At 33.6% G+C, this 20088-nt stretch overlaps 1 protein-coding gene across 3 annotated transcripts in view; it reads right to left on the minus strand.

The window, feature by feature from the left end:
* Window positions 1-20088, minus strand: part of ACAP2 (ArfGAP with coiled-coil, ankyrin repeat and PH domains 2) — a 127771-nt gene continuing 107683 nt past the window's right edge. For all 3 annotated transcript variants that reach the window (XM_034999861.1, XM_034999860.1, XM_034999858.1), the window contains 8 exons: window positions 19180-19271; window positions 17209-17393; window positions 16218-16310; window positions 15024-15211; window positions 14541-14650; window positions 13114-13224; window positions 10112-10173; window positions 1-4512 (listed from right to left, as the gene is read on the minus strand). In XM_034999861.1, the coding sequence (XP_034855752.1) occupies window positions 4412-4512; window positions 10112-10173; window positions 13114-13224; window positions 14541-14650; window positions 15024-15211; window positions 16218-16310; window positions 17209-17393; window positions 19180-19271 (942 nt within the window). In that variant the 3' untranslated portion in view covers window positions 1-4411. The remainder of the gene's footprint in view (window positions 4513-10111; window positions 10174-13113; window positions 13225-14540; window positions 14651-15023; window positions 15212-16217; window positions 16311-17208; window positions 17394-19179; window positions 19272-20088) is intronic.

The following is a 20088-nucleotide window of genomic DNA, read 5'->3' on the forward strand; positions in this document are numbered from 1 at the left end:
AACTATGCCAGAGGTGAGATTTTTATTGACTTATCATAATTTTTCAGCATACAAAGTATTTAATCAAGTATAATATTTACAATTCTTACATAATGTACATTTTAGAATAACTATAAAGATAATGTACTTTGCTCCATTTACAATGACAAACTACAGTAAAACTACATTCATGAATTAGATACAAATCCTCTACATACTAATAAAAAGTAAATGGAGTGTTGGTTATACATTCTTTAAAATATGCCTTTTCACAGGTAGCAAGAAATATTACATGTAATAAGTCTTTATGACTGGAATGATTCAGAAATACCACAAAGCACAAGTAAACACATATAGAAAAGTAGCTCATCATTTCGAAAAGTTAACCTTTAGCCTTTGTGTAAAATAAATGGTGCCAGCAATCTTTATAATGTAGCAAGCTTTCCCTGTTTAAAATTAACACCGAAGGCAGGGGGTTGTTGAGGAAAAATAAGAAAATCTTAAAACATAAGATAGGGAAAAGACCAATGCAGAGAAAATATTATTGAATCAAATCTTATTTCCCTCCCCTTACTATTTCATTTTAAGTGGATAAGTTTATGTAATTGGGAAAGGATGTCTACAAAACTATGTTTATAGATGTCAGGATTCAGCCAAACTGAGTCCAAAGCCCTCTTAGTTACCTTTCATTTGGAAGCATCAAGAATTTGATAAGTATATGGTAAATTAAAATCAGCTTACCATGTGTCGCTCTCATTAATATTTGTTATTACAAAAATGTAATATTTCCTACAATTTAATGTCTTTAAATCCTAATCTATTCCTTCAAGGTAATTTTATATCCAGGTTCTCCAAAATATTTGGGGTCTTCATTATGAAAATACAAGGAAAGCTGGCAGTCATTATCAGATTTTCCTACTTTACAATGATTTCAAAACATTTCATGATACAAGTAAAGTGCCTCTGACTAGTAGTCAGTCCAACAGGGGTTCTGGTGTCAGCTACCCTACCAACCAGCACATCAACGACTCCCCTCTATAAACCAAGAGGAGCAACCCAGGATCAAAGAAAAGAAATGCTGGCATTCTTAGATTAATATCGCAGAAGTCCTACTGTCAGAATCAGGTGAGATAAAGTAATGTCAAAGTACACTGTGAGCAGAACTGTACACAAAAGGATGCTGTTATAGTTTCACCATGTTTTACCCACTCATTTTATTTGTGAGGAGCTCTGAATCCAAAAAGGGCAGTAACTACTAGTCAGTGCTCTTTCCACTATATCATGAGGGTGGAAGTCATTTTGGACATAATAATTCTATAAAAATACATCATTTTTCCTGCTCCTGTCCATGATCAAAAGTGCTATCAAACAGAAAAGTTAATATGACAATGTAAGAGTGCTATGGGAATGTGTTCTTATTCAAAATGAGTAGTAAATTTAGTCTTAAATACAATTTGGTTTATTGTCACCATACTTTACATGTGTAAAATTGTATTTTTTAAAATACTGCCCAACACATCACAAACTTAAGCTGTCCAGACTGTGAAGGTGTCATTTTTTTTTCAAAATTATAGTATATATTCCAAATTAAATTATATGTTTCAGAAAGTAAACATCAAAGCTCATTAAAATATACAGTGAAGACCAGTAAAAATTAGGTACACACTGTAATGTACTGAATCCCTGGAAATTTCTGAATCTCTAAGGATTGTACCAAAGGTAATTTTTAAAAACCTTAGAAATCTTAAACATAAAAGTGTTACAAGGAAACACTGCAAATAACTACTCAATTATCTTTAGTCTAGTTCTAGTGTAAGACTGCATTTTATGAGCTCTTCATAGTACTGCTATTCTTATTTTGATGTTAATCTAGCTTTTAAGTTACTGTGCTAGTGACAATAAGCTAAAAGAATACTGATAAGGAATCAGAAACTAATATAAGCAGATCGGTTAGGGAAAGAAAACAAAGGGCGATCACATTGACTTACGAAGCCCGAAAGTATAATTAACATTGTTCACACTATAATTTCTCATAATGCATTGAGAATAATTCACAGCATAATAAAACTCAGATTTGTTACATACTATATAAAAGCTATTAGTTGACACAGCTAAATTCACCTTGGTAAGAGCCAATCTACTTTGTAACTACTTGTAACTATTAATTTACTTTAACGCCTTGCTATATTTACTGCATCATTTCTGCCAAATTTCATCCAAATTGGGTCATGGCATATTCAAGAAATCAAGCCACAGGAATGTATTTTTGTATTGCCAGGCTTCCTATACTGTTAAAGATTTAGTTTCTCTGAAGATATTCAGAACCATGATAATCTTCAAATACATCTCTAACCATTAAATTTAAGCAGACACTAATTTACTACCACATTAATAAAACTCATGACTCAAGCCACAGGAGGTAAGAGTGTCATAAGGAATTGCCTTCACAACCAGAGACCCCAGAGATGATGTGAAGCACCAGTGGCTGGATCCCAAAGCAAAACTGTTCAGGCTTCCTCAGATAAAGTTTAGGAGCGTTGGAAGTGAAGCCTATGATTAACAGGAATAGGCACTACAAGGGAAAAGTGAGCTTCTCTTTTTCTTTCTGTTCACTTTTAACATATTTCCTTATCCTTGGCCTTTTTGGACAACTTCAAAGTACACTCTAATAAAAATGTTACAGACTAGACTTGTGCAAAGCCAGATGATCTGTGACTCTGAGGTGAGAAACAGAGATTTAATGTTCCTGTTACTGTTGCAATTAAAATACAGGCTTTGGAAGTTAATATTTTCTTAGAAATAACTATTAAATATATTTTATCCTTATCTAACATACACTGATTATTATTAAATAAGCATTATATGCACACAATTTGGCCAAATATGGAAACTTTTCTGTGACATGAATTTACTTCAGTCTAATTCCTGTTTAGACAAATCCTGATTTGACATGCAATCAGCTTATAAAACTCTAGTTACTGGAGGGAGGGATGTTAGAAAATTTTATTATCTACCAAATTAAATATAATTTTTCTATTTATTTGGTAATGCAAATTTTAGAAACTCTTATTTAGAAACTGAGTATCAATAATATCACTTCGACATAACTTGTAAAAGAAGATTAAACTTAATTACTGACAATATTAGAAACCGTAAGGCAAATTACTTATTTTGTACTCCTGACAAGATATGTCCATCAAAGATGGAATCAGACAAATTTATAGCATTTACGTGTAAATTAGTAGATCCATGTTTTGGAATTCAAGGGTCAGTGTTTCATGTAACCAACTACTAAAGATATATAGATAGTATAATTAAAAATACTGTACACTGTGTACAAAGTACACAGGATAGATGTTGAAAAAATTAAAAGCAATCTATCATTACGTAATTTAGTATAAACTAAGAAAAACATGAGGTTTTTCTTTCACAGAAATTTTTCTTTCACTCAATGCAATAGCAAAATTATCTTGAAAAGGAGAAATTTCAAATATAAAAATGCTCTACGTTATTTTATAAATCAACTTATCCTTTAAAAGTTTTACAATCTGATAAAAGCATAATTTTTCAACATTCAAGTAACCTTTGAAACATAGTTTTATTACATCAATAAATTTGTCAAGGTTTTAGGAAACCAACCCAATAATGAAGGACTACAACTTCTATAAGTAAGGATTCTTTTGGTTATTTAAAAAAAAAAATTGTTAAGGGCTTCTTTTTGCTTCATAAAATGGAATAAATCTGAAAGACTGAGTTATGTCTACTTGTCCAGCCATTACACGTGTGTTAACATACATGCCAATAACCAGAAATCTAAGGAGTATCACTACATTTATGAGCAAATGGAGGAAACATATTCTCTAGCTCTGATAATTAAATTACATATTGTGTATATGATAGTTAGGATACTAGAAAACAAAACAAAACAAAACAACAACAAAAAAATATTTTTGAACCACCAAAAATCATTAGGGAAGCTAAAGAAAAGACATATTCTTCAGGCAGGCAGAACATCTGGCTCTCACTTTGATGCAGACATGCTTGACTGAATGATCCTGGGCATGATGCATAGAAAAAAAAAAAATCAATGCTACCACCCATTGGCAAAAACAGAGATTTTGTCTAAACTCTTAGCATCTTATAACCTAGAGATGACCTAAGTCTAGATTTAACTTTATCTATAAAAAATAGCCCTTTAAACAGACTTTTTTTTTTTTTTTTTTATAAAAGAGGTCCTAAAATAGGTTCCTCTCCCAACTACTAGAGCTCTATGTTTTAATTTATAAAAATATCAATGAACGGGTACCTTTTTTCCAAACCACTCAATACCTACTAAAATTAAGTAGAATTAAAGCAGTAAAAATTTGTGAGATTTCAGATGTACACATTAGGGGATCATTCAATTTAATATTTTCCCCTTCTTAAAAAAAACTCAGAATTTCTGTGAATCTTGCTGGAAACGATTTAGTTTCTCTGGATTATTGGATGCCATTTGGGAAAAATCACGAAAAATATCCTGGTAGGTTTCATCACCTGCATGAAAGTAAAACAAAGACGCTTTTAAAATGTATACAATGAAAGTATAAATAAACAACATTCATTTTTATGGCTAGTAACTATAATTAATCATATTCAAATTTTGCTCAGATGAGCATTTTTGGAAGAAAAAAGACTAACATACATAAATGCTGGAAAAGCATACAGTGAAGGAAAAAAAAGCTATACCTGAAAAAAGCACCTCAGATGCAGCCAGAGGAAAGCTCAGAGTTAGAAAAGAGCAAAGATGCAAGTGTTTTAAAGCAATGTAAAGAAATACATTTATTTACACAGAAATAAAAGTCATTCTAAATGAGGTATAGTAAACAAGGCATTCTTAAATAAGTATTTCCCTTGATCAAGGCCAAAAGAAAAGACCAATAACAAATACTAATGCTTCTGATGGATGTAAGTTATTAATAAGACAAACTGATAACCAGGTGAGAAAAAAAGCCTATTTTAATATCATCCTTTAGTTAAAAGGCATTTTAATTTAAATAGCATGTGAAAAAGAAATTCTTTATTCAACTTTAATGCTTAACTAAAATTAATGCACCTAATCCACTGCTTACTAAGCTTATAAAATAATAAAGCCTAGAAAATGACTAAACTAAAGTCAGTTTCACACTTAGTCAGAAGTTTTTTGTTTACCGTAGGTCATACAAGCAAGAATGTTATTACAAAAGGGGAACAGATACCAAAGATGTCTGTTAAATTAGAGTAATACACATATGTATATACATACAAATACGTTTGTAGAGAAGCAGATTATAGATACTGATACTATAGCAGACTGAATACTGTTTTTCTCGCTAGGAGAAACTAAATATATACATACACAAAGATTAATTCCTCAGATGAAGGATTTACATAAAGTAAAATCTTATTTTCAAGATGAATCTTTCATCATGACTACTTCCTGTTAAACATTAGCTTTACACAGAAGCTTAGCATAGTTCTGTTTTCAAAATTTAAACCATCAAATACTGTTTTAAATGATTACTGCTGCCACATGGTTTTATAATTATTTCCCATAAGACATCTTGCATCCATCTTATTACAAACTCATTGCTACAGCTGTTAATAGTGCAGTAAGTTTTGTCAGCTTTTAATAAGCGAGATCTTTGAGGCAGTAGATGTCATACCAAAAGCTAGAGATTTGGAAAAAAGTTGGGGGAAGGGGATAAAGATCTAGTAAAAAAGTCTAACAGCATAACCCAAGATTCTCAATAAAAATTTTTTAACACTTTTAATATTTAGTCACTTTTAGTATTTAGTCTATGTAAAACATTTAGTCCTGGAAATTTTCTCATGACCTGAATCAATCAGTCTACTTTAAAAAGAAAAAACACAGTAAGAAGAAAATCTTAATAAGCTGGCTAAGAGTAGCATCTAACTCATGTTATTAAAACAATAAAAATAAAACTTGATATACTGGAACAACTGTTAGGACAATCCAACTACACCCATGATTTCTTAAAAGTTAAACTCTCATATTAAAAGACAAACTACAAATCTATTCCCATTTTTAGCCATTCTAGATGATATAAAATAAACTGAAAAGAGACCGACATTAAATATCAATTAACAAACCATACAAAATATTTAAAAATTCTTATTCTTAGATGTTGAATTAAAATATTTAAAATATTTATTGTAAACATTAGAAATATTTTTAAAATACTATTTAAACTTGAGAGTCTGGAATTTTACTTTCCAAGGAAGTGTAAAGTGCAGATTATAATACAAAAATAACACACTGATTTTACCATTCAACACCAGAAGTAACTTAAAAGGCACACATTATACATTCAAGGAGAAATAGGAAGAAGAATCTAGCAGACGCTAATGCCAAATAGTTTACAGATAGCACCAGATGAGCGTTCTTAAGTATTACAACAGTACAATGGCAATATATGGCTTCTACTATTAGCAATGCATATTCTGTATAACAAACTGTAGGGTTTTTTTTCTTTTTGTGGTTTTGCAGCTTTTGTTCTTAAATCATCTAGTACCTATTACACAAGTACATTTTAGTAGAACCATTGTACCATGCAAAACAAGTTATAAGATCTTTTACTCACTGAATTAAATGCTTCCTTGAAGGAAAATGTTGGTGCTACACAATCATTGGTTTCACGAATACATTTTAAGAGTTAATACAATACAAAAGGAAGCCTCACCTTCACACACACAAACTTGCTGTTAACGTTCAGTTTCTAACAAACATTAATTAATGGACTATCAATAAAATACCTTTCTTAGGGCTCAAAATGTATTATCAAAAAGCAAACATTACAATAACAATAGTGACTAAGATACTTAATATAGTTAACATAAATTGAACTTCAATGTGATTCTTTAAAATTTAAGTATAATTTTAATCATTTAGAATTTTTCCCAAGGCAAATATAACTGGTCTACACTAGAATACATAAACAATAACCCAGAATATGCTGCCCTGGAAGGTCACAGAAGTACATTTAACGGTTTATTACAAATGGTAAGCAATAATCACCCGGTATTTGTAATGCTAAGTTATATACTTTAAATTACTTAATCACATTCTATTTCTCTTCCAATAGTTAACTATTCTATGTGCCCAGACAGTTCTGAATTTTTAAAATATGAACTGCTGTGTGTCCACTGATAGTTTAAAATAGTTTTTGATTTTTGGTATTCAGAATATCCATTGCAAAAGCAATGAGGATGATCCAAGATTTTGTTGATCTTGCTCTTGAAATGCACTCCCCTCAAAGAGATGGCAGCACGTGAGACCCCACCCCGAGGTGATCAGTATATGATCCCACCCTTTCTGGATTGATTACAGCTTTCTTTTGAAAACTGATCAATGATCAACCTTTGCCAGCAACGTATTCCCATAACCAGTAGTGGTTCACTAAAGGGATAATTTTCAACTGGCTGAGAAACTCTGCCAACAATCAAGAGGAGTCATAGAGCCAGAGACTGTGGGAACCACCAAAGTGGTTTCCAGCAATTGAGAGCAGAGTGTGATATTTCACTCACTCACCCAGTCCTCTTAAGAGTTGTAGGACCTGATAAAGAGGGATACATCTTCCCTTCAGGAAATGCGTGCTCTTATAGCGCCTTGCAAAAAAAACAGGGAGTTTCAGGTCCTTAGGGTTGTAGATAGAAGTTTCAGAAGTGGGGTTTCTCAGATGTAAGTCCATGATTCCCAAAGATTATATCTGAGACTTTTAAATGATAGGGCCCTTCATTATCAAAAGGTTGAAAATACCTGCATTTTAAAATTACCCACAATTCTGAGGTATTGCTAGGCCACACACACACACAAAAAAATCTAGATAAAACAATCAACCACAATTAATGAGAGAAAAAGAACAGTGACAAGTGGAGGGAAAGAAAGACCTACTGCCTGAGCGAACATTTCTGCTCTACAAAGACTCATGAAGGAAAAGTAGCCAGAGAGCAACTGCTGTGCCATTTCACCAGGTCACCTGGATAAGTGTATAAAATTGTTTTGCTTTACATAGGAGACCCCCTAAATGCATTAAAAATCTAACTATTATCAAGATTATCCTCTCATTTTATTCTGCTGATATACCATTTCCAGAATTCTGATCTATTTTTAACCTCTAAACTAAAATTTGAGAGTGATAGAAAAAATATTTGTTTTTTTTTAAGTTAGGCTTTTTTGGTTCAAATTTTCAGTCAAATACATTGGAAAAATTCATTTTTCTACTGAGGAAAGGAAGGTGTATGCTCATAAACTTATATATAAAACAACAGTGAAAGAGACATTTGAACACTCCTCAACAGTGGCAGCAGAAGTCCAAGCAATTTGAGTGGAACTAGAAGTTACAAGAACATGGAGGCCCTGTCCTTTCAAGTTTCCCAATTCCAAAGGAAAGTGACCACTGACCTTATGACTAATCAGTTCGGTGTAACTTCATTAGCAAATAGCTTAAGGAAAGACCAGCTGACCAAACATTTAAGTTCAAAATTTCAGGATAAGAATTATTTAACTTAAAATCTTAAAGTTCACTCTTACCTCACAAATATCAGGTTATATCCTTTGAATAATTTTATTTTTAAAGTGCTTAAACACAAAGGCCTGAAAAATGGCCTAGTAATACTCTCACTTAAGTATATCTGTTACAAAATTATAACTTATTTAAAATCTAACATTCAAGTTTAAAACAAATGGGTGAAATTCAGAATTAACGCTGACACTTCACCCTTAATCAGCACTCTTACATCTTGGTATACCATGAGTCAGTAGTATTGTTTGATCCATAGGATTAAAGTGGGACACCCTAGATTAGAAATATCTAGCTGAAGTGCCTCTATTCTCAAAGTTCTTATTTGTTCCCTATTAAACTAGACCAACAATAAGTAGTAGATACAGTCCTCTGAGACAAGAATGGCCCCATATTTATACTAATTATATATTAATCCAGTTAAAATAAAAGTTAATGGTTGAAGCTAGCGTAAAATACCGAAATTTCAAAACATATTTAAACAGGAAGAATAGATGATATTACCAAGCCACTTTAAAAATAACACATTAATATTCATTTTAAAAAATCAAATATACTTGAAACTAATATTCTCAATTATTTTGGTCATGAATTCCTGAAATTTTTTTACTAATACATATACGAATGTAAAACAAATTAGTAATTCATATACTCAAATTCATGAAACTGGAGATCCAATTATTACTTTTTTTTGTGAAGAATGTCTAATTAGGATGTGTTCATCAAAGAAAGGAATCTGATTAGCAACATTTCTTCCTTTTCCTGACATCTTGACTCAAAGGTGAAAATTACTCAAAATGAGACGTGAACTGATCCTGAGTTGAGGTTTCTCTAACAAATCTACTCTGCCATCAGGTTCATGAAATACTGTTCTAAATACTTAAATTTATCCAACAAATATCATATGATTGCTGGGGGCAAAGCTACAAGATAAAGTGAGACCTTTTCTCTATACCTTTTAAACTAACTCTACTCCCATTATGGACTTCTTAAACTACCAGTAAATTTTATTTTTAAACCTACAACTTATTTTTAGATCAGAGTACAAAACTCTCCATTCAATAAACTTTTTCTAGGTATTTTCCATACTGACTTTTTATATGCCAAACACATGGTGATTTTTTTTTCCCTGAACACAATTTATAGAAAGTCCCTGAATAACAAAAAGAAAACAACTCTGTTACATTCACTTGACAGCTAAAGAGAATTCCAAAATGAAAATGACTATTTTGCTGCTGTAGTATAAAGATAGGTTATCATTCCATTTGTGTCACTGGAATGTAGACGGAAGACATCTGTACAGCAGATAAAGAAGTCAGCAGCCAAAGCTGAACACGGCAAGTAAATGTGTACTGTAGTAGGAATAGTTACGGAATTTTAAAGGCTCAGGAGTTAGCCACTCCCAAGAATTCAGTAGGTACAATACATAACAACTCACAATTTACACATTATAAAATCTCTAGAGTATTAAGTCAGTTCTCTAAAGAACTATGAATCTTCCAATTGTAAACTAATAAATTCCTGAATGCATTTCTTATACTGCATTTCAGTATGGTTATTAGTAGAATATTGACCTGGCTGTCCATAAAGTCCTTCTGATTCCCGCATCTCTTCATTCATTCTTGCTAAACGTAACCTAAAATTAAAGGAAAGGATTATTAGATAAAGTTATGTAATATAAATATTCATAAATTAGTGAATTATATAAGCAGGTAAAAACATACACTGATATAATCTTTTCCTTTTCCCAGTATTTACCAATAAAATAGATGGAATTTTAGTTTTAGTTTTCTTTATACAATTTTCATGAGGGAAGGCAATAAAAGATTGATTTTTTTCTCTTTAAAGATTTTATTTTTAAGTAAATCTCTAAGCCCAACAATGGACTTGAGCTCACAACCCTGAGACCAAGAGTCACATGCTCTACCGACTGAGCCAGCCAGGTGCCCTGACAATAAAGAATTTCTAACAAGTACATTTCAGCTGTTTAAGCAGGATCCTTGCAGCACGTCCAGTAGCTTACTTGCCTCCAGACTGGCTTCTACAGCAACCTGCCACACTTTAACTGCCAACTGTTGAAAGTGTTGCTTCTACAGTACAGGATGTCATATTGTATCGTATAAATGCATTCTGGTTCACCTCAAGGTGAGGTCGTTCCAGATATGTAAATAGTATGTGTTATGTCTAAATAGTGGAATTACATTTTGATGTATTAAATGACCATAGGTTACCAAGATTTTCCCAAGGCTACCATTTAATTATACATTCTTTTTTGGGTTATTCATCCTGGCAGCAGGAAGACATATAGCACTGGATTAAGAAGACAAGAATTTCCTCCCATTTTCTTACTAACTTTAAGCAACTTTAAGCAACATTTTGAAAGAGGCAAATGTTGCCTTTGGTGCACCTCTCCCACCTTGTACTATTTGTACTACTCGCCTGTGCTTCAGGCCACCAAAAACTCACTGCCCAATGAAAGCTCTATCACCCTCTACTGACATGCACTCTCTGACATCTGCAGCATGTGACATGAGCTTTCCCTCTCTTCAGAACATCATCATTCCAGGGTGTGTGGGTGGCTCAGTTGGTTGGGCTCGGGTCGTGATCCTGAAGTCCCAGGATTGAGTCCCGCATTGGGCTCCCTGCTCAGCGGGGAGTCTGCTTCTCCCTCTGAACCTACCCCCTCTCATGTGCTCTCTCTCTCTCTCTTTCTCATTCTCTCTCTCTAATAAATAAAATCTTTAAAAAAAAAAAAAAAAAAAAAAAAGAAGAGGAAGACCACCATTCCATTCCCTTCCATCTCTTCACAACCACTGCATGAGTTAATAGTGCCTTAAATCCTCTTTGATATTTGGACTTTTCAGAGAGGACACTTATTTTCAAAAATTATTAAGTGAAACTGAAGTCCTCACACAAAGTAAAATGAGAAAATTTAGATAATTTGGGAACAGATATTTTTGAGAAAAAGGGGCCATTATTTTTTTTAAAGATTTATTTATTTATTAGAGAAAGAGAGCAAGCGTGGGGAGGGGGAGGCAGAGGGAGAAACTTTATCAGACTTCCCACTGTGCTTGGAGCCCAACGTGGGGCTTGATCTCATGACCCTGAGATCATGACCTGAGTCAAAACCAAGAGTCAGACACTCAACCAACTGCGCCACCCAAGGGTCCCCAAAGGGGCCATTATTATAAGAGTTTCTACCTCTATACTATCCCTATCTTTTCTTTAATAACTTATCTTTATCCAATGGTGAATCTATTGATTTAAACGTTCTAAATTTGCCTACAATAGCCCCCAAATTACACTAACCTCTCCAGTGGGGAAAGGACATTGAGTAGAGAGAAAGCATGTTTTACTGTTTTACTGTGTGTCTTAATTCGGCAGGGGCCAGGGAGGAGGGATATACGACATGTCAAGAATTCCCAGCAGCAGCTCAGGTGTTTAAGGCAGCCGGGATAGTTTCTCTTTGTAAGTGACTGAGATTCAGTAGTGTGAAGGAAACTACCTTTACTCATATCCATATTGCAGGCGATCGACAATTCTGGCCTTCATTCAACCCAGAACAGAATGAGTAAGTGACTTCATACAACCTATTTCCTACATAACAATAAAGTGTAGGTGCCAAGCACATTTCTAGGTTCCAGTGTAAACAAACAACTTTGATCTAAGATGAAAATCAAATTAAGATCTCAAAACTCTTTAACAGATCATATTCGGTCATATTCAAACATTAAAAAACAAGTATTTTATCTTAAAATAGAATATTCATGTGAATAATTCCTTAAAAAAATAAGCACAAACAGATTCTAAGTATCACTGCCCAAAGGCAATGCAAATGCAAAAGTGACTGATATCAATGCAGCTGTCCCCCCTACTTATAATCCTCTAACTCTTGAGGTAGAAAAAATGTAGATTCTTGAGTAGAGTAACAGCCTGTTACTGTACCACTCCAACCCCTGCCCTAGCACTGTAATGAGAATTAAAGATCCATTTTAGAGAAGCCATTGGTTTTGTGTCCTTACTGGTCAGGCAGTATAAAAGAAGTGGCTAAGAACATGGGTTTTAGGGGCGCCTGGGTGGCTCAGATGGTTAAGCGTCTGCCTTCGGCTCAGGTGATGATCCCAGGGTCCTGGGATCGAGTCCCACATCGGGCTCCCTGCTCCTTGGGAGACTGCTTCTCCCTCTGCCTCTCTCTCTCTCTCTCTCTCTGTCTCTCATGAATAAATAAATAAAATCTTAAAAAAAAAAAAAAACAAAAACAAAAACATGGATTTTAGAGCCAAAATTCTTAGTTTCAAATCCCCATTCCACAAGTCACCAGTTTCTCAAATTATCTGTGGCACAGCTTCCTTATAAAATGAGGCTAATAACAATAATCTCTTCCTCATAGGGTTGTTGTGAGAACCAAGTAAGTTCATGTGTGTAAAGCACTTACTATGTTTAATGTGTCTAGAGAGGTTCATGGCACACAGTAAACAATCAATCAAGTTTATAGTTCACACCTATGCATGAAACTATGCTAAAACCCTGTATAATAATACATTGAGAAATAATCAGGTAAAAGGAAAACACTCACAAGGTCACTATATCGGCATTGGCTGCTTCCACAGCGATGGTCAAAGGATCCTTCCCTTCTTCATCAGTGGCGTGTTGATTGGCACCTCGTTTTAGAAATAAACATACCTGCCTGTTTCAGAAAACAGCATTTTTGAGACATTGCCAATGAGAAAAAAAAAATAGTATTCACCTTAAAAAAATAAAAAGCACTACCTAAAGAAATAACATTTTCACTAGGAAATTCTTGACTCATTCTACAACTATTTATTGAACACTGGCTCTAATAATAAAAATTTACCATGATCAGCATTTTACAAATCTCCAGATGTTTTTACATTTAACTTGGTGCTATGTAGCAAGATGGAATGTATAATTATAGTCCCTACCCTCAAATAACATCAGAAAAAGATGTACATATATATCCATAAACTTAAAACAGAAATCACTCAAGGTCATTATCTGCAAAAGAAGGAAGCCAAGGCAATGTTAACATATCAACGATAATTCAACAGCAAAGAGTGGAAGGTAATCCTCCCTCTGGACTCCACAAATATTTATAACTGGAAGAAACGGACAAAAATGAAAAAATATGATAGGATGAATAAATGGAGTCTATGAAGTAAAATGGGAAGAGTGGTTGTTTAAGAATACAAAAATAAATTAAATATGAACATTTTTAAGTATACAGAAGTTTTTATGATGAAGTTATTGAACTCAGTCTCTTTGCTCACAGACAAAAGTAAGCTATGATAAAAGTAGAAAATCCTTTAAAAAAAAATAGAAGATGCTTTAAATACACTTAAAAAGGGACAGCGTCTTGCTTGTTGGGATAATAAGAATTGGATATCCGGAGATATTTTATTTAAAACAATCACCTATGACACAAACTTTTCATTTAAGGTCAACATTTTGACTTCATCTGTACCATTTATTAGAAGATCCACCTTCACGACTTTATGGTTCTATGAGTCTAAATATCGCTGCAGACACCTCAACGGCAATAGCACAGACTAAGAATTTACTTTAAAATTGGACTTTAGCTACCCTGTGGGAAAACTCAAATGTCCAAAATTACAAAACTCTCCCCAAATGTGTGTACTGTGCACGTAATGTATGTGAACATGCATAAATACAAACACAGATTAAGTTGCTGAAAAAAAAAAACACCATAACTTCAGTAAAAGTTTTAAAGACTAAAACTGATCTATATAAATGGCAAGTAAAGTTCAAAATAGGCTTTGCAACTTTCTTATCTGAAAAGTAACAATAGCTTTTTTCTGCATGAGATTTTTAAAATTTCAAATTCTATCATGACAATAGAAGTCATAGGAAAGTATCATTTTATAAACTCTACCCAATGGGCCTTCACCTGAGAAAAAGCAAAACATTATTTCAAAATAATTTTTCAAATAAAATCTACTTAAATATGTAAGCACGATAGTTTACCCTGTATGTCCCAAGACAGTGGCATGGTGCAGAGGGCCCCGCCCCTGCACATCTCTCTGGTTCACGTTAGCACCATTCTGTAGAAGAAACTCGCAGGTCACCAAAGAACCCTTAAAGGACAACAGAAGATAACAATGTACGAAGAGCAAACAATAATATATTTCTATTAAAAACAGGTATTTACTCTGATAGCCTTTCTCTTTTCCCAAAAGAGAAAATACCCCCCAATAAAAGCAGAAAAATGATAAGTTATATTACTTTCTTCCCAAGAATGACGATGTAGCAAAAGACACTACACATTCATCACCAGAATTCTCTTCCACTGAGAAAAAAAAAAAACTTACATAATCAAAGTGGTGCTCAGAACTCACTACCAGCTTTTTCTTCTACTTTCCAACCCATCTCTTAAAGCAAAAAATAATGCTAAAGCTATGTTCACAATGAATTATAATTTTTCATGTTTTACAATGTATGGATTCATACCCCTAATACAGCCTGAATAAGTGGTGTTGCTTTATTTTCCTCTGAATTAGCCCAGTTCACATCTGCACCATGAGCCAAAGCCTCAGCCATTTTAGGAAGATTTTTTTCATATGAAGCCCTATAAAGCTGGAGTCCTGGGTTAAGATGTTTAGAGTCGAGAAACACAGAAGAATCTTGCCTTTCTCCCTCTGAAAAGCAAACACAAATACATAAATAAAAATGAGCAGGGCGGGCGAGAATGGGAAGTTCTCGTTTCTTAGGTACAGGGTTTCAGTTGTGTAAGACGAAGAGAGCTCTGTGGCTGGATAGTAGTGACAGCAGCACGAGGGTCAATGCCACCAACTCTCCATTTAAAAATGGGGAAGATGGTAAATTTTATGTTATGTACATCTTACACATTGTGTACAATTAAAAAATGTACCACAATGTAAAAGATGTAAAAGAAACCGCTAATTTAACAAAATGAGCGAATGGGAGATTTTCACAAAAATGTTATTTCCAACAGACTGATCACTTCCAAACAGTCAAACTTCTTCTCTTACAAAGACATTGATTGGTATGCTAGACTTTTATGGTCCTGCCAGGATTCAGTGGGAAGTTAATCACTCTGTACTAGATTAAAATTAGGTATATTCCTATAAAAGCCTGGATTTAAGGACTCACAAGAGCTGGTAAAAAAATTCCTAAAGAATTTTACTACTAGACCAAGCCTTACTTTATTCCTAGGATGGTCTAATACCACCACAATGTACAGTACAAGCAATTCAAGTTATTCAAAAAAATGCTCACTACCCTGGGTATTCTGCAAGATCAAAATCATGGAACTCAAGAAGGAGAGAATATAGGAAGAAAGCACAGGTCAGAAGAAAAATATAATGCAGAGGGAGTTGCTAATCTCGTTCTCCTGATAAAACAGCCATAAAAAAAGATAAAGAGTGATAAGACAGTTCATGTGGATTACAAAGTATCCTTAGTGACTGACAGGCACTTCTAGCATGCATCATGAGGCTTAGAAGAATGTACAGCTAGAAGAGAACTTCTAAATATGAAAAGAAATAGCTGCTTTCTCATTTAACAACACCTCCTAAAAGGCTAACCACTTTCTTCAGAAATTATTTAATCAAGACTAAGCACAAAGCACATGCATTTTTCAGCAAACAATACCAATTAACATTGAATTTCACCAAAACTCACCAGGCTCATATAAACTATTGGCAGACACTGTGGAGGGTAAAGATTCTCTTCCATCATCAGAGCTCTGCTGGATTCCACTATCATTACTTTTGACTGTTTTAAAGAAAAATCAGCTAGTGATTAAAGTTCATGCCATTCAGAAAACAATCTACCACAAACAACAAGGTTTTAAAATGAGCTCTGATATGTCAACATGAACTTGGCCACTACCACAATACATTTAAAAAACTTTAATCCTTTCAAACATTTAGCTTAGCAAAATATGAATCAATCACAAAGCCTGAAAATAAACTTATCTTCAGAGTCGCAACGCATCTCATTACCCCATAATATGTCAGGCGTGGTGAAGAGCTTAATTTATTGTATGACTGCAAGTAATGTGTAATTCTGAGACAATGGGTAACATCTAGAGAAATGGCCACACCGCACAATGACCACTGGCACAGACTTGGAATGCTCCACAAGAGTAGTACTTACTACTACGTAGTTTTGAAGAAGTATCAAAGTAGGAGAAGAGTGAATCTAGCTCATCAGGACAGAACAGAGACTCCCGCCTGGCCTCGTCGCTATTTACAGCAACCACTGGGGACATGCAAGTTAGCAAAGCACAAAGCAGGCCATAAGAAGGGAAAAGGGCAGGAAAAAAACGTTACTGGGAAAAATTAAGGAGGAAAAAAATAGGAAGGATATTAGGTGGTTAGTCAGATATTTAGGGCTTGTTGCCACGATAGATTTGTAATTCCCATCTCCCCTTGCACCTTAAGCAGTTTTATTCCTTAGAATATACGCATTACCTAGAAATGTGAATTACCAAGACGCTATTGCATTTTAACTGTTTTAAGGCCATCGAAATCCAATTTTTCCTTAGAATATGTAGAAGGAAACAGGTTTTTAGCATTTAAATAATCTACAATGGCTACTAATTCAGAGATTAAGAAAGTGACTTCAGTTTAAGAAAATATTTCTATATACAACAAGTAAGCTATAATACCTGAACTTTGGGGAGGCACTCTGACTTGGTCACTGGGCCCAAGTTTAGAAATGCTCAGCCTCTTTTCTTCACAACTTTTGGAGATCATCCTTTTTTCCTGCTCAGAAGGTGATGATGATACAGAATACTTATCCACAAATTTCCTCTCCACATATTTTGCTTTGATATATGCCTCCTTCTCCTGCCTGGTATATACATAAAAACGTCATGATGTTCTGCTTGGTCTCTTAGTATGGCTAACACTGAGAAGAAGCCATTACACACCAAATATTTCCTAAAAAGTCACTAAACGTATTACTAGTTAAAACTAAATTTGTGATATTATGCAACATATTTCCCTTCCAAATATTTAATAAACTATGATCTCATGTTCAAATAAAATACAAGTAATTAACTGAAAAATCACAAGTATTAACATGGCACTCTCTTCTTCTCTTAATTTCTGGGCTCATTCATTTCTATACATATTTCCTTGTGCTTTTTTTTTTTTTCCCCTTGTGCTTTTTACAAAATGGAAAATATTACCAAGAAAACTATAAAAATTTATAGAAATTAACTTTAATTTCATTTTACTCCAACAGATAACATCAATAGATGAACTATCACTATTGCCAGTCATAATTTTTCCTAAGACAACTACTTTAAAACAACATAGCACTCCTAATTAAAGAAGAAAAAATGTCACATTTTAAACTTTTCTGACACAATCATAAAATGCCAAGTCTGTTCTATACTTTTTCTTACTTACAACCTTTTAAAGTAGTTAAATCTTTGGCTAAAATACAAAGATATTTCAAGGTCTGAAATAACTTGGCCATGCTATAGCAAATAATCTCACTTAAGTGATACTAGTTCAGACAGCAGTAACTTTAAAATAATATTGATTATACATAGGGGCACCTGGGTAGCTCAGTCAAACATCTGCCTTTGGCTCAGGTCATGATCCTGGGGTATGGTGTCAGGCTTACTGTTCAGCAGGGAGCCTGCTTCTCCCTCTCCCTCTGCCCCACCCCTTGCTTGTGCTTGCTCTCTCTCTCTCTCTCAAATAAATAAAATCTTTAAAAAAAAAAATATTGATTATACATAAAGATTTAGTCGAACATAAAATCTCAACACAGGATTATGGCAAATAAAATTTTAATGCTAAAAATAATCATAAAGACTAAAAGCAACATCAACAATAAAAACTAATTATGTACCTTGAGGGCACTCCTAGCCACTTCATTCAATGAGCCTCTATATATAGAATTGGAAGTATAATTTCAAACACAGCAATTAAGTACTCTCCCCTATCAGAAGCTATCCTTTCACCTTTAATTCTTTAATATCATAATGCCATGTATAAAGTACATGATTAACAAATATATATATATATATATATATATATATATATATTTTTTTTTTTTTTTTTTGAGAAAGAGAGAGAGCACAAGCATGGGGGGAGAGGGAGCAGAGAGGAAGAGAATCTTGAGCAGGCTCCATGCCCAGTGCGGAGCCAGAAGCAGGGCTCGGTCCCCAACCCCCGAGACCATGACCTGAGCTGAAATCAAGAGTTGGACACTCAACCGACTGAGCCACCCAGGGACCCCTCAACAGATATTTATTGAAGTCAAACAATGTAAAACTATTCATTCATTGTTGATAATAGAAACTTGATCCTTAGAGACATTAATGAACAGATTATCTCTTTATAAAGGCCTGCCAATAACAGAATTGGTCTACTTTAACTCCTAAGAGCTTTTACATTCTATGTAGAGACTTTTAAGATTCTCATCTGGAGCCTAGAGTTGATTATCTAATCAATAAAAAATAATTATCTAATACCTACCCAAGAAAGAGATAGACATATTTTAATAGTATCTTCTAAACAGTCTGTCTCAATATTACATATCAATTATAGTGAAATAAAATCTTAGCTATATTCCTGCTTATGAAAAAAAAAGTAATACATGGAGACAACTGAAATAGTACCTTTGTCCTGGTTGTGGTTTCTTTATTCCCATTTTTTCCACTTTAGCTTCATAAACTCGATTTATAACATCATTTCCCAACTCACACATAAGCTGTTTTGGCAGGAAAATAGAAAAATAAGCTACAGATTCCTAAAAATACTATAAAAGTCCTTAAAGCACACACAATTAACTCATTCCTTTTGCATATTCTGCCAATGCTCATCCCACAAAGACATTTAAAGTTAAAACAAATTAAGAAAAGGACTAAGAGCAATATCATCATTTTGCCTAAAAGACTACCACTCTTACAAGAAAGGGTTTCTCCTAACTCACCTCTCAACTATGGCTAGCACAATGCTGCATACTATTCATAATGCTTGGTAAATTAAGTGAAAAAAGACCAAACTGGTTAAGTTTTAAAATAGAAGTAAACTATTTTCTCCTTATATTTTATATATGAGTTTCAAAATATTTTAACACTTGTGGTTATATTTTTTAATGTACCAGACAACTGTGTTTTAACCAAATTTTAAAAATTGAATCTATTAAATTCAGAGCTACAAAATGGATGCCGAAAAATGAGGTTTCTACCTCTCATCCTCCACTTTCTTCTCCTTTGAATTCATAACAATTAATAGGATCTATCTAAATAGGGCTCTACCTTAGGAACCAATTTATCACTTTCATCCAGATGTTTACACAATAATTCCACAAAGCAAATGTTTTACTTTACATAAGGATTACTAGTTTATCTATGGATTAAAATAAAAATACAAGCACATTAACACAATTTCACACAGAAATAAATGCAGAGTAAACTACAATCTTTAAACTAATATATACATTTTTTTACAATATGGTAAACTAAATGGTGGGAATTAAAAGGAATATATTATTTACCAATATGAGTTTTATAAATCTTACCAGA

The sequence above is a fragment of the Mirounga leonina genome, unplaced genomic scaffold, assembly GCF_011800145.1.
Source record: "Mirounga leonina isolate KUSES-001 unplaced genomic scaffold, KU_Mleo_1.0 Mir_115, whole genome shotgun sequence".
Lineage (NCBI taxonomy): Eukaryota > Metazoa > Chordata > Mammalia > Carnivora > Phocidae > Mirounga > Mirounga leonina.